Here is a 16,839-nt window from a genome sequence, read left to right on the forward strand (position 1 = left end):
TATCAAACGCAGATAGATACAGTGTCAAGGGTTCACCCGCATATGGTGCTGTTAGAGTAGGCAACTTCATTAAGCAGTTCTTAACCTCTAAGAATGCTTTTTCGGCTTCTGCGGTCCATTTGAAATGTGCCTTTTTGAGGCAATTCCTAAGTGTTGACACGAATGGGTAAGACTTGGCCGCGTGATTTGCTAAGAAACAATTTAGCGCCACGAGTCTTCCATTAAGTGTCTAGACCTCTTTGAGGGCAGAAGGAGAAGGCATTCTGGCTATAGCCTGAACCTTATCGGGGTTGTTTTTAAAGCCCGCATCCGTGACAATGACTCTAAGGAATTTTCCTTCTTCCATCCCATACGAACCCTTTGCCGGGTTTAATTTCATGTTGACACTTCTCAGTGTTTTGAAGGTTTCCTCAATATCTCTTAGCATTTGATCTTCTTCAATGCTTTTGATTACTATGTCGTCCATGTAAACTTCCAGGTTTTGACCTATCTGACCTTTGAATGCTTGATCCATTAACCGCTGATACATAGCACCCGCGTTCTTTAATCCGAAGGGCATCATTTTATAACAAAATGTCCCCTGGTTAGTGCGAAAGGCTGTCTTATCCTCATCGTCAGCTACCATGCGGATTTGGTGGTAGCCTTTATATGTGTCAAAAAGCATATGAACTTAAACGGAGCTACATCATCTACCTTGAGATCTATTTCTTGTAATGGATAACAATCTTTCGGGCACGCTTTGCTTAGATCTTTAAAATCAATACACATTCGCCATGTTCCGTTACTTTTTGGAAAAATGATTGGATTAGCTACCCATGTCTGATACTTGCTCTCCCGGATAATCCCGGCGTGAAGAAGATCTTGCACCTGCCCATTCATAGCTTTCGTTTGTTCCGGGCCCATCTTCTGCTTTTTCTGGACAATTGGAGTAAACATCGAGTTCACCCTTAACTTATGTTCCGCAATGCTCCGCGGGACACCAGCCATGTCCGCGGGCTGCCAAGCGAAAATGTCCACATTTTTGGTCAATAACTGCTTTAGAAAGGTCCTTACTATCTCGGAGACAGTAGGTCCAATCACAATTGTTTGATCCGGGAATTTTTTTGTTCAAAACCCATTTTTCCGGCGCAGCCTTTAAGGTTTTCTTTGGGACCTTGTCGGGCCTTGAACTCTCAGTTGCAAAGCAATGTCGGTTGACATGAATTATTGCCACACCAGTGCGAGTTGGGACTCCTACTTCACCGTGGGCTGTGGACGGGTGAGCGTTGAAGTTACTAATCGCCACTCGTCCTAAAATGATGTCATGCTTAGAAGTTGCTGGAAGGACCAAAAATTCAACTTCCTCCATTCTTGAATGAATTCCATCGCTGAGTGTTACCGGAAACGATATCACCCCTCGCGGATGCATTATCTCTCCTCCGAAACCGGAAACGGGAGCATGAATTAGCTTTAACCTTTCTTTGTCTTCATCATCTAATTGTTCGAAACATTATTCGTACATGATGTCGGGCGTACTACCAGTATCAAAGAACACATATTGCGATCGATAGTGACCAAAAAGAGCAGTGATTATCAGCGGATTCTTGTTACATGGTCCGCCTCTGATTCGAGGAAAAATCATGTAAGGCCCCGTTACCGGTAGCCCTACTTTCGTGTTGGATTTACTCATAAACGCGGTTCTAAATATCAGAGTTAATTAAAACATTCGCGGAATATAAAAGCTTTCATAAAACATTTCGTAACAAAACACATCTTGTCTTAAAACATCATCTTGTCTTTCAAAATAAACAAAACATTAAACTTAAACGTCTTGAGTCCTCTGATGCCAGCCTCTTATTCAGTGCCACGTGTCTCCTCAAGAGAGCTGCCACATCCTACTCACCTGCGTGCATACTAAAAGTCAGCTACGCTGAGTGAGTTCTAGTTATTCATACATTATACAATACACACAAACTTATATTCTTTCATTCATACTTTCATACTTTCTTTTGTATTAACTTGCTTTCATATCTTACGTTATAAAGAGCATTACGCCCTACATTCCTCGAGTATTATTAGGGCTCGGTACCCTCTTTCCTCGAGTATTATTAGGGCTCGGTACCCTCCTTCCCCGAGTATTATTAGGGCTCGGTACCCTCTTTCCTCGAGTATTATTAGGGCTCGGTACCCTCTTTCCTCGAATATTAGTAGGGTTCGGTTCCCTGGTTCTCGAATATTAGTAGGGTTCGATTCCCTCTTCGTTACCATACAACCAAACATAATACCTCGAGTATTATTAGGGCCCGGTACCCTCTTCGTAACCATACAACCATACAACCATATTTTCCTTCTTTTATTAACTTTATCACATTCATAAACATAAGTATACATATCATACTTACCTTATACATAGCGTTACAACCTGACAGTACGTGCAATATCCGAAGAACGTTCACGTACCATCAAGCAATCATTCATACATTTCACATTATTCACATAAGGCATACACTTATCTCTTAGGATAAGCGTATTAACAAACATATTGAGTATGCACACAGCCCCGAAAACATAACACAGAAATGGGGCTAGAAACTCACCTGAATCCTGTTACGCTCTCCGTTAATCGTTATTCCCTTCTTGAGTTGTGCACGGCTAACTGTATAATATTTACATGTATCAATTAACTACTACTACTCATGTTGTATTTCTATCTTTATATAACCCACAACGAACGAGGGTTCAGGGGCAGCGCCCCTGGCAGCGGGGTCTAGGGGCGGCAGCCCCTAGCAGGGTTCAAGGGGCAGAGCCCCTGGCTGGGGTCGAGCTGCCAGGTCAGCTTGGAAAAATTTTATTTCCATTAACTGTCTTAACACATTTTTCATTAGGTTTTTAATTTATTTTCTAAATTGCTAACTCCAGCAAACTTATCATTAAGCGAACTTAACAATAAGCGAACTTAACATTAAGCGAACTTACTGTAAGCGAACTTAACATTAAGCGAACTTACTTAAGCGAACTTAACATTAAGCGAACTTAACAATAAGCGAACATAGCATTAAGCGAAGTTAGCATTGAACGAACTTATCACCAGGCGAAGTTATGGCTTGGCGAACTTGGCCTTAGGCGAAGTTATCAGCTAGGCGAACTTGGCCTTAGGCAAAGTTATCAGCTAGGCGAACTTGCTTGCAAGCGAACTTGCATGAAGGCGAAGTTATGGCTTGCAGGAGAATTTGCCCAGCTGCCGTCTCTATTCAAACTTAATCACCAAAATCACCCTTATTTCATCAAGAATTTCTTGGATATTACGTTAACTAACTCCGCGATCATTCCCATGGCCTAGTTCGAGTAAAACATAGCCCGGCAAGACATAAAGTTTGGAGCTTTCGGCTTAAAACTTTTAATAACAAGTCGCCGTACATAGCCATAGGTTTGTCAAGTTCATTTCCAACATTAAGTTTGTTACTTTACGTTTCGTTTAGACCCGATTTACTTTATGTTTAAGTTTCAAAGCTGACCGATCCTAAAAACGTAAACTTTAAGGTAAAAAGCATACCTTTACGCATTCGGTGTGGTCGCGGTTTGCTTGGTTATCTCGTATCTAGCTCGTATATCGAAGGTCTAATAATGGTTGGCTTGATTTTGGACTCGAGTCCCGTTCTCTCTCTCTCGCGGCCGTGTGAGGTGAAAGATGTGTGTGTTTTTGAGTGTGTAGAGAATAAGATGGAAATGAATGATGGTTTAGGGTTTAAGGGTGGTTTAAGGGGATATTTATATCCCTTAAAACCCATGGACCTAAGGCCCATTACCCTTAATCCATCTTAATTAATCTAAGTCCATGATCTTTTCCATATTAGACGTTAGTTAATATTATTAAACGCACGATAATTTAATGCAACTTTCTTTATTTATTAGAATATTTAGGATGTTACAAATCACGAGGTCATTTTTCCATTCTTCATTTAAGTACTCTCTCCGTTTTCCTCCAACCCATTGTCCACACTTCATTTAGTAGTCGGCTGCAATCTCGACCAAATTGTGCCCTTGGCTTGTCTATTCGGTCGTCGAGTTTGAAACTCGACCCTTGGTAATTGCTTCTGACTACTGGACCCCAATGTTTTTTCAGTTGTTGCAAATACTTTAGCTGCCTTCATGATTTCGTCCCAGGATTCGGGCATTCCGTCTCTTCCCGTTAGAGAACGGATCAAGGCATCACTATTCACATTCTTGCGGAATGCTCCCCGTAACATATCTTCGCTTACCCCTCCAATGTTAAGGCTCTCGTTGTTAAAATGAGTAATGAAATCTTCGATAGATTCATTATTTCACCTTACCACATCTAGTATTTCTGATGGGTCACAAGTATGTTTCTTTTGTTGACTGAATTGTTGAGAAAACTTTGCTACAAAATCCTTCCAACTTTTAATTTGTCCGCATGGTAATTTTTCAAACCATTCTCGCGCCGCTCGGTGAATGTCAATGCGAACATGTGATACCAATATGGAAGATTCCAACCACTGACTCCTTCAACTACCTCAAACCTCAGCAAATGATCACTAGGATCTATCATTCCATTATATGTTTTGACGGACGTTGGAATTTTTGCATTTATCGGGAACGGTGCTGTTACGATACTTGCAATGAACTTTGATTTTTCAGCAAAAGATTCTGGATGATATGGTTTGGAAAAATCGTGTTCGGCATCGCTGTAGTATTCCGCGTGGCGGACCACTGGTCGCAAATAACTAGCCCCTCCATAGGAAGGGAGGCAACTGTCCCCGCTATAATAACTACCTTCCGGATGACACGTTGAATCGTGTCCATCAAGTTCGTCCTCATAGGATGGTACCCGCATATCTATGCGGGGACGAGGACGTAACCGGATCTCACCCAGGTTTTACTCTAGTGGCTGACTGTACTGAATATGACTTCCCCGTGTGGGAGGAGAAACTGATATCCTGGGAGAGTCATCATACGTCAGGGTACGAGCGTGAAAACTCTCGTTCCGTACCCTGTGTTCGTACTCGGCTTTCAGATTATTTTGTTGGATACGGAGCCACTCATCCGGAGACAAAGTCCCTCAGATCTGGAGTTATGATACCAAACTTTTCTTGGAGTAGAGTCACCGGAGTTCTCTTTTAAACCTAACTCTGAATGGGTTCGATTAGCATCTCTCATAATTCGTTCCAGATCCCCCAGATTGGAACCCCCTGGAGCTGTAACACGCCCCAAGTCAGTAGTTGGTGTCACAACGTTTCCGATGTCTACCGGAGTAACACATACTTTTTGAGAAAACAATCCCCGAGCCGTCGAACCACCCAAGGAAAAACCTCCAGCGTTTACGGCATCGGTTCTTGCGACAGGAGTCGAAGTTCGAGCAAACACAAACGTTGCTCCTTAACATGTTTCAAGGTTGAGACCACGTGAAGACTGTGACTGTTTTTCCGTCGGATCTTTAGGTAACTGATTCATATTGTAAAGAGAACGGAGAAACTTCTTGTTGTTCTAACAAAAGCACGGATGGAGCCAATGAAGATACACGGTTCTACTCCTCTAGACAGGTCCTAGATCCAATGAGTCTATAGGGTAGGATATGGTTAACTGCCAATACGATATGAATTCAATTCCCTAAAGTCCAGTGACGTGAACCTGCAAAACAGACACCGTGAGCTCGTTACGGGAAGGACAAGAGGGGGGGTCTTTCTGTAACCACCCTCCGACGTGAGAATAAGTACAGTTCTAACGAAGATAATGCACTTAAGTAAATAGTGATAGTACAGTGGGAGTGAATGAATACCTCATGATGATTGAGAGGGTATTTATAGCCGAAGAGTGTGGGAAGGTGATTGGGCCAGCTTTCTCTATGAAAGATTCTCTTGTAACCACCTGGACACGTGTCCTCATATGATAGGTTCATCTTATATGTTGCATGTGCATGTATAACAACCTGGACACGCGTCCTTATCTGATAGGGTGGTATACACCCCTGGCCATGTGCACGGTTATAACGGCCTTGCCAAGTGTCCTTTTCTGATTGTTTGAGGAATCACGTATTGCTCAAGAAAGCATCTTGGTAAGTCTTCTAGAATGTTATAGGTTAATGACAGCTGTCCCGGGGAATTACCTCACGGTCGTTTATGCGGATAAGTTATTCCATCTTGCGGATAACTTCTGAGGGTGCCATGATGCTTCCGCACGTCTTGCGGGAGTGCTTCTTCCGCAAACATTTATCCAGGTGGCCTTTATGCCCCGCGGGTGCCTTATGAGGAACTTTTGATTGACCTGCGGGTGATACTTAAGGGTATTTGGGTCTTTTCAGTACCCTACCTCTATAGTTACCTTAGCATTTATTGTGCAACATTTAGTGTGTTAGTGATTCCGCCGTTAGCATACTATTGTTTTTACCTTATATAGTAGGTCGTTAACCCTCTTGTCGACACTTAACTGTGTGGGTTGCGACATAATTTTTGAGTGATGTATCCTATTAGAGAGGGACCGACAACCACGTACTATTTCGACGGGGGTAGACATCCTTCAATTCCATATTATTTTGATAGTTTATATAGAGTAGCCTAAGGTAATATATAATATACAATATTATGTAATTCTTACTCTATATATGACTCCACAACAGCAGTTTTTCGTAATACATAGAGATGAGCTTGATCATGTAACTTTGCATCCACAACTTCTAATGTAGCCTTAGATGAAGGCTTTCTAGTGCAGATTCTTTCATCAACACGTTCATAGGGATTGCCAATTGATTTCATGTTTTTTAAGTAGTCCGAGCAAAATTATGAGGTTTACTCTGCCAAATAACATTCAGCAATGCAACCCTCAGGTCGATAATGATTTCACACATACCCTTTCAGTGTTTTCATGTATCTCTCAAATGGATAAATCCACCTAAAATGAACTGGGCTACATAACCTCACCTATCTAACTAAATGCACCATCAAGTGAATCATGACATCGAAAAATGGAGGAAAATACTTCTCTAATAAACACAAATTTAATACGATGTCAGTTTTGCAATTTTGCTAGCTTACGAACATCAACAACTTTACAACATAACCTGTTGAAAAAATGACACAGACTTATGATTGTTGTCCTCACTTTCTCGGGTAACACCCCTTTGATTGCAAAGGGAAGAAGTTGTTGCATCAGTACATGGCAATCATTAGACTTCAAACCATTCATCTTTGAAACATCATTGGACACAAGATTTTTAAAATTAGAGCAATACCCACTAGGCACTTTTATGCTAGACAAAGTATCATAAAATAGTTTTTTCTCCATGACATTTAGAGTGTAGCATGTCGGTAGAAGAAAAAGTAGATTTCCATTCGGTTGAGCTTGTAATTCACGCTTAATGCCTAACTCCTCAAGATCTTGTCGTTCAGTTAACCCATCCTTTGTCTTATGACGTAGGTTCAAAAACGTCCCAAAAACACTCTCACACACATTTTTTTCTATGTGCATAAGATCTAAATGATGTCGAACAAGCAACTTCTTCCAATATTCAAGTTCAAAAAAAATTGATATTTTATGCCACAATTTAGTTCTCTCGTCGATAATTTCTTTTTCCTTCTTTGACGTTTTCTCCTTTGACATTTTCTTCTTTGACTTTTTCTTTGATATTTCCTTCTTTAACGTTTCCTTCTTAGACAATTCCTTCTTTGACTTTTTCTTCTTACCTCATGTATTCTTAAACCCCGCCAGATAGTCGTAAACTTCTTCACCTGATAATGGATTTTTTTATAACATCCCTCTCTTGTTGATTGTTGAAGTCTTTTTTCTTTTACGAAAAGAATGCTCAAGTGGGAGAAATATTCTATGGCAAAGAAAGCATACTTTTTTAGACTTTGGAAACCATTGTGAATGAGTATTCTCTGAACATATTGGACAAGCATGGTAACCTTTGGTTACACACCCCGAAAGATTACCATATGCGGGAAAGTCATTTATAGTCCAAATTAATACTACTCTTAGATTGAAATACTCTTTTTTATAAGCATAAAAAGTCATAACGCCTATTTCCCACAAGAGTTTGAGATCTTCTATCAATGGTGCCAAGTAGACATAAATATTGTTACCAGGTTGGTAGGGCCCTGACATCAATAGAGTCAACATCATGAATTTTCTTGACATACACAAATAAGAGGGTAGATTATACATTATTAGGATAATGGGCCAACAATTGTTCTTGGAACTTAATGACTTGTGAGGATTAATACCATTAGTAGACAAGGCTAATCTAATATCCGATATTCTTTTCCGAATTCTTTCCACGTGTTGTCAACAAGCTTCCAAGCAGGAGAATCACAAGGATGAGTTAGCTTATCATTATTGTCCCGTCCTCATGGATGCCAAGTTAAGTCATGTGTGATTTTTGGTGATGAAAACATTCTTTTAAATCTTGGCATGGGAGGAAAATACCACAAAACTTTTTTAGAAATGTTTTTGGTATCTTTCTTCCAACGGGATGCGCCACAATTTGGGCACTGAGAAGCATCATTATGTTATTTCCAATATATAACACAATCGTTTTCACATTCATGTATCTTTCCATGTCGTAGATCTACTCCTTTTAGCAACTTCTTGGCCTCACATAACGAGCTAGGAATCACATTTTCTAATGGCAACACATCTTTTAAGGCACCAAACAGTGCATCAAAACTAGCATCAGACCTACCATATTGACCTTTCAAATGTTGGAATTTCAATAATCCACTAAGTGCATTATATCTCTACCCTACGTATAGTGCCTTATCACATTCTTCAAGAAGTGACTTCAACGAATTAGGTTCTTTCTCAGCATATGCGAAGGCATCATGTAGAATTTCCTTTGTATAATTATAATCACTTGTATAATTATAATCAAAGTCGGGAGGCCTAGATTTATTAGGAAGTTTTTCTCCATGAAACGACCAAACCTTATAATTTTGATGAAACCCCAGGGCAAAGAAATGATAACAGACATTATCGATAGAGTGGTGACACAGATTGATACATTTTACACAAGGACATGGTATAACATTTGATTTCTAAATATTGCTTTGCGCAAACTCTAAAAAGGCCTCCACGCCAACCTCATTTGATAATCTATTTGACGAAATCCATGATTTATCGATGACTAGTTGTTTCTACTTTGACACAATGACAAAAAACAAAATTAAACCTTATAAGTAAATGAAAATTATATAGACAATACAAAACCATGTAGCAAATAAAAAACAAATCATATTTTTTTATACGCACTACCACACTTTATTGATACACTTAATAACTTTTGAACCTAAAAGTATTGTATTGTATGATACTGAACAAAGGCATCTGTACCCCTATGCAACATATGCAGGCATGCAAAAAGCCATAAAAGATGATGTCATTGGGTATTACAGTAAATCAAAATCACCATCACCAAAATATCATATCCATTTAACCCCCCCCCCCCCTCCACACACACCAATCTGTTTCCAAACAACCAAGAACAACAAAAAGAGACTAGAAACATATGGTTATTTATTGGCACCCCTAAAAATTAAGACACGTTTTTTATCTACCAAACCATTCACAAAAACAGCCCTAAACAATCATAATAATAATTTTATAGTCTACCTACACTATAATCTAGTCAAACCAGTCCAAAAAAATTAAAACACTCACAGTCGATTAAACCCTAGAAGCTTATGAAACCATCAATTAAAAGTAGAATAAGGTAAAATTGAAGGAACATACCTCACAATAGTTGAACTCTTGCAAATAATCCTTCAATTGGACGAAAATCTTTACTTCAAAGAAGCAAAACCCTAGTTCGGTCCAGGTGTAGAAAAGGAAATTGTGTAGTCCAGGTGAAGAAGATCGATGGAGAAGCAGATGGAAAAAGCCGATGGATGAAGAAGCAGATGGATGGGAATTGTGGTGTAGGTGGTGTCTTTCAATTTGTGTGAAAATTATTATAAGTGTGGGGCTATTTTGAGAAGAAATATGGGCGGGTATTTATTTTTTTATTTGGTTTTAACTTGACTTGCAAATATGACACACGAGTTATGTTTTTAAGTTTATGACCCTAATTTATTGACGTACAAAAAAATGTGTCATAAATATTTAAATTTTGAAAAATATGACATTTTTTAATGATAGACACATTTGGGAGTCGTAAATCACTGCATGTCATAGTGGGCATGTCATTAAAAGCCATTTTTTTCTACTAGTGTGTGTCGCTCAAGCGAGCTCGATAGCGGTAAGTTGCATGATTACGTTCATGTAAAGATTTAGAAAACATGTATATGCATGTTAAGTGAAAATGGAATAATATATGATGTTAGCTTAATTGCTAAAGAAAGATTGTTTGTATGCTAGCTCAATTGCTAAGTAAAGAATGTGTGTATGCTAGCTTAATTGCTAGGGATAAGAATGTAGGTTATATGTATGTTTACATGATTGTGTGAGAAGTAGAAACTAGCACAAGTTAAATCATAAAAGGGAAGTATGTAGAACCTGAGAAGTAATGTAAAGGGTTAACTACAATTGGCCACGGTCATTAACTACTTACCTTACGAATCACGTGCTAAATTGTTCCTAGAATGATAATGTTTGTGTTTCCTTAGATATACGATAGATGACTGATACAAAAGGACGAGCACGAGGAGGCCATACCAGACGTTGTGGTAAGACACGTGACAAACAGACACCCTTTTTGAAGAAGGTGTGACAAAACGATATAAGAAAGCGGTAGGTCTTCGACTTTAGGAAGTAATGAAGAAGGATCACACTTAGAACTTGTATCCATATACACTAATGGAGTTCTCAAATGTTTCGCACTACAATGCCAACAATGTTCATTGAAGCATCAAAGGCAGCCCAAACTGGGAAATCCAAGTGGAAGCGACATGAAAGAAATGAAGATAAGCCAAAAAAAATAGTCAATACATGTAGTATGCCTGCAATAGTTAACTCCATAAGGGAACTTGGTAAGATCATGAGTGGCGAAGCATATGATGAGAAAGTAGAGATGATCGAGAAGGACGGGTGACTGTCAAGGTATACTAATTGAAAAGGCAAGAAAGGATGAGATTACATGGGGTAGTGAATATGAAAGGAGGACTCTAGATTATTGGAGCTGTTTTGGTTTATATATATTTGTGGTCGCTGCCAACGTGGGATTAAAACCCAGCCACACAATTTTATAAATGTGTGTTTCCTTAAAGGAGACCACTCACAAACCCCTCCTATGCCGACCACTTCAAAATCAAAACAACAAACTTGATTTCTTTCTTTTCTTCCTTATTCCTATCGGCAATAATGAGGTGCTTGCTTAGGGTTTTTTTTTAAGTTATATATTATATAATAATAATACTTGAAAGGCTTGTATCTTGTGGCTTGGGTCGGGCCTTGAGTTGTAGTCTTTAAACTTGATCAAATAAGCCCCTAGAGTCTTCAAACTTTACTCTTTTCTCCATTAAATCTCATAACCTACAATCAACATTCAATCTTTGTAAAATTATGCAAAAACCACCCATACCTCTTATTAATTAAATAACTAAGCACGTAAAACATGACAAAACGATACGAAGAGTAAGTGTGTTTTACAACACATCAAACATCCCCACAATTAAAACTTTTTCGTCCCTGAAAAAGAAATCTACACAGGATCATAACCAAGTGAAAAAAAACAACAAACTCCCAGATTATTAATCATTATCAAAACATAAGAAACAGCTCGACATATTGACCGCGATTGCCGATATTGTTGTCCACTTAAACCCAGCCACCAGCCAATCAAGCCCCCCTTTTGCATTAAATGTTTAAAGTCCAAAAATCAAGGCCACACCTACCCCATCTCAGACAAAGAGAGCTAGAAAAACTAGAGTCGAAGCAAATTGGCTCGACAAATCACCATAAGCCAAGGACTCGTTTATGATACTAATTAGATGCACTCGGTGAAATTTTGATGGATGAATGGTCATGTGGAGGTCGTACGAGCTATTCCTAAATATTATTGGACTTTGTCCTATAAACCTAAAATTTTATTTATTGACTAAGAACCTTCGAGCCCCAATAGTGTATCCTCAGAGTCATCATCCCCAAGGTAACACGTAAACTCTAAGTCCCGTCTAGTATGGGCACTTTGGCCTCTTTTACTAACTTTAAAGAATGCAAATTTGGCATTTTACAATACATAACTTTCATCACAAGCATTTTGCTTTTCTTGAACAACTTTTGAGAATACACAAACATAACTTTCAATACATACTTTTCTTTTTCTTTTCTCTTTTTATTTTTTTTTCTTTCTCTTTTTTTTCTTTTTTTTTTCAATTTTTTATATCACCCTAAAATATATAACTATTTCTAAGCTCGTAGAAAGATGGACATGTGGTGTGTGCTGGTTTGAGTGCATCTAAGTATAACCATCTCAAAGTTTTTAGATTATGGTATCCTCCCTAAGCATCGAAATTCGGTTTCACCGTTTTTTAAATTATTATATATATAAAAACTGCTAAAGAGGACTATCAAAGCTAGTTGGGCCTACCGACACATCCCAAATCAGATATGTGAACCATCCCTTCTATTACTATTATATTATATATTTCAAAATTTCCAAGAGTTCGTTAGCACATTGGTAGTAATATCTTTTGCTGCTTAACGTAGAACAAAAACAATTTTCAAGGGCATTTTTTTAAAAACTTTTTTTATATATATTTTTTTGTATTTTTATTTATTTATTTATTTTTGATAAAACTAAGTACGAAAACGAAAAACAAAAACGAAGTTAAAACTTTTTATTATTTTTTTATTTTTTTCCTACAACTAAGTAAAATATATTCTCTTCCCCACACTTAGAACGAAATCGTCCTCGATGAGAACAAGGAAAATAAATAATATAAAATAAAAATAAAACTTAAAGCAAAAAGTAAAACAGAGAACGGGTTACTCCCCTGGTTTATATGCAGAATCTTCACCAGCTGTGTATCAATCGAACGACCGTATAGCATTTCATTCGCGGCCGCAACCTCAAGAGAACCAGATCAAAAACGTCATCAGAGCTACCATGCGCATAATAATCTCTGCAATAACTCAAACTTGCTCGCATGTAGCGGCGTACAAAACAGAAAACAAAAACATAAGAAATAAACATATTTTTGTGTTTTGATTTTTTCAATTATTTAATTTATATATATATATATATATATATATATATATATATATTTAATTTTTAATTAACAAAAATAAATAAAAAAACAGATAATAAAGAAAATCATAATACAAACTATACAACTCGGGCTACATCCCGAGTGATGCATCCAACACGTCTACGCCTCGGTGAATGAGTCAAGGTAGAATACCTCGACTGTCTGATCAGCAACCGACTCACCTATGTAATGCTTCAGCCTATGACCGCTCACCTTAAACTTCCCTCTTTTATCTTGTATCTCAATCGTTCCATACGGAAGTACCTCAGTGACTGTGAACGGTCCCGACCATCGGGATTTCAACTTTCCCGGGAATAACCTCAATCGGGAGTTATACAATAAGACCTTATCCCCACACTTGAACTTCTTATTACCCTTCAGCTTTCTATCATGCAGTTCCTTCGTCTGCTCCTTATACTTAAATGATTGTGCATACACATGATCCCGAAGCTCCTCTAACTCGTGTAACTGGTGGAAACGATTGCCCTCTGCGATGGAAAAATCAAGATTAACCTTCTGAAGGGCCCATGAAGCGCGGTGCTCCAACTCAACAGGAAGATGACAGGCCTTCCCATAAATCATCCGAAATGGTTTGGAACCATTCGGAGTCTTGTAAGCTGTATCGAAAGCCCACAAAGCGTTATCTAATTTGTCGGAACAATCCCGACGATTTGAACTAACGGTTTTTTCAAGAATACGTTTGATTCCCCGATTACTAACTTCCACCTGCCCACTAGTCTGTGGGTGATAGGCGGTCGCAAGCCGATGGGTAACCCCATAGCGCTGTAACGCCTTCTCCATCTGCGTATTGCAGAAGTGATTACCTCGATCATTGATCAAGGATTTCGGGACTCCAAAACGAGAGAAAGATTCTTCAAAAATCTCACTACAACTCGGGCGTCGTTAGTGGGCAAGGCTTTGGCCTCGACCCACCTGGAAACGTAATCAACAGCCACAAGTATGTACTTGTTCCTCTGGACGACGGGAACGGGCCCATAAAATCAGTACCCCAAATGTCAAAAACCTTACATACCTGAATCGCATTTTGGGGCATCTCATTATGGGATGAGATATTACTGACACGTTGGCATCGGTCACAGCTTTTTACAAACTCCTGTGGTCCTTGAAAATAGAAGGCTAATAGAATCCAGAATCAAACACCTTCTTCGCTATCGAACTCGCACCGTGGTGACCTCCTGTCGGTCCCACTTGATAATGGCTCAGAATCTGCCATCCCTCCTTAACATCTACACACCTCCTAATCAACTGATCAGCACCGATACAGAAAAGATACGGGTCGTCACACAGGTAAAATTAAACATCAGCAAAGAATTTCTTCTTTTGCTGGTAAGGCATCTTCGGGAGGTATCCGTCAGCAAGATAGTTCGCGACGTCAGCAAACCATGGAAAACCCTCCTTCTGTGCTGTAACAAACATGAGACTCTCTGTCGGAAAACGATCGTCGATCCTGACCCCCGAATCTCCTAACTCTGCTCCCTCTAGACGTGAAAGATGATCGGCCGCCACATTCTCGGCCCCCTTTTTATCACTGATTTCAATATCAAACTCTTGAAGCAACAGGATCCATCGGATAAGACAAGGCTTAGAGATATCAAATAGCAGCATGGTCCGTATACACAATCGTCTTAGACAAAACGATATAGTTACTAAATTTATCGAATGCGGACACCACAGCTAAAAGCTCTTTCTCGGTGGTGGTATAGCTCTCCTGTGCATCATTTAAGGTCCGGCTAGCATAGTAAATTGGATGGAAGTGTTTATCCTTCCTTTGTCCAAGAACCGCTCCGACTGCGAAGTCACTCGCGTCACACATTAACTCGAATGGTAACAACCAGTCGGGAGCAATCATTATCGGGGCGTTAACGAGTTTGTCTTTCAGAAGATCAAACGCCTTGATACACTTCTCAGAAAAAACAAATGGAGCATCCTTCTCCAGAAGTTTGGTCATGGGTCTCGCGATTTTAGAAAAATCTTTGATAAATCGACGGTAGAACCCGGCATGACCTAGAAAACTACGAATGGATCTCACAGAAGTGGGCAGGGGAAGATTAGAAATGGTCTCGACCTTCGCTCGGTCAACCTCTATCCCCGCACTCAAAATTCGATGCCCCAGAACAATGCCCTCGCGAACCATGAAATGACACTTCTCCCAGATAAGGGCTAGGTTGGTGTCAACGCAACGGGACATCATCCTCTCAAGATTAGACAAACAATGATCAAAGGAACTCCCGAATACTAAAAACTCATCCATGAACACCTCCATGAAGTCCTCGATCATATCATGGAAAATGACCACCATACACCTCTGTAATGTGGCCGGAGCGTTACACAGTCCGAACGGCATATGTTTATAGGCAAACGTTCCGTAAGGACAGGTAAAAGTGGTTTTCTCCTGGTCATCGCGAGCTATGGGAACCTAGAAATACCCGGATAAACCATCTAAGAAGCAATAGTACTGCTGACCTGCCAAGCGCTCCAACATTTGATCAATGAAAGGTAAAGGAAAATGTTCTTTCCTGGTGGAATCATTTAGTCTGCGATAGTCGATGCAGACTCCGCCATCCCGTCACAGTCCTAGTGGGAATAAGCTCGTTCCTCTCGTTGGTGACGACAGTCATGCCACCCTTTTTAGGAACCACTTGGAGTGGACTCACCCAAGCACTATCGAAAATGGGGTAAATGATCCCCGCATCAAGGAGTTTAATGATCTCCTTCTTCACGACCTCTTGCATATTCGAATTAAGCCTCCGTTGCAGCTGAACGACAGTTTTGAAATTATCCTCCGTGAGGATTTTATGAGTGCAAAACGAAGGGTTGATACCCTTAATTTCGATAATCTTCCATGCCATCGCCTCCTTGTGCTCTCGTAGCACCCTCAACAACTTCTCCTTCTCGACCTCCGTCAAAGCAGATGCAATGATAACCGACAGCTTCCTCTCTTCATCTAAAAATGCATACTCAAGATGGGCAGGCAAATACTTAAGTTCTAAGGAAGAAGGAGGACTCTCGACGGAAGGTCGGTCCATCGGATCGTCTCGTACGATCTCAGCAGACATACCAGATTCTGGGATATGTGACTCAGTGTCTTCATCTACGGACTGATTGGTCATGGCAACCATCTCAATCTCAGGAATCTCCCTTTCAAGAATCTGGGTGTCGAAGGCAGACGCTCCGCAGATCTCACTGAAAAACTCCCCAACATGTTCCATGATGGTATCGATGAAGTATATGGAGTCATCAGCAGACTTGGGGTGTTTCAGTGACTGTCTAACGTCAAAGGTGACGTTCTCATCCCCAACTCTCAAAATCAACTTACCCTCGCAGACGTCGATCAACGCCTGTGCGGTGGCAAGGAATGGTCGGCCTAAGATAAGTGGGACACTATCATCATCGTTCATGTCCAAGATGACAAAGTCCACCGGGAAGATGAACTTGTCGACACGAACAAGCATGTTCTCGACCACCCCTCGGGGGTATTTCACAGAACGATCAGCAAGCTGGATACTCATACGGGTAGGCCTCGGCTCGCCTAGACCCAACTTGCGATACACGGAATACGGAATGAGATTAATACAGGCTCCAAGATCTGCCAACGCATGAACAACCGTATTATCACTCAAGATGCAGGGAATCGTGAAACTCCCAG

General features: G+C 39.9%; 1 protein-coding gene across 1 annotated transcript; it reads right to left on the minus strand.

Moving 5' to 3' along the window:
* Positions 1-618: 618 nt before the first annotated feature.
* Positions 619-1,348, minus strand: LOC143543300 (uncharacterized). The gene is made up of 2 exons (XM_077035655.1): positions 1,115-1,348; positions 619-996 (listed from the first exon to the last, which is right to left on the minus strand). The coding sequence occupies exons 1-2, from the start codon at positions 1,346-1,348 to the stop codon at positions 619-621; spliced, it is 612 nt and encodes a 203-aa protein (XP_076891770.1).
* Between the last annotated feature and the right edge of the window lie 15,491 nt (positions 1,349-16,839).

Source organism: Bidens hawaiensis, unplaced genomic scaffold, assembly GCF_021521415.1.
Source record: "Bidens hawaiensis isolate Kalapana, Puna unplaced genomic scaffold, B.hawaiensis_p1.1 tig00013116_1, whole genome shotgun sequence".
NCBI classification, from domain to species: Eukaryota; Viridiplantae; Streptophyta; class Magnoliopsida; order Asterales; family Asteraceae; genus Bidens; species Bidens hawaiensis.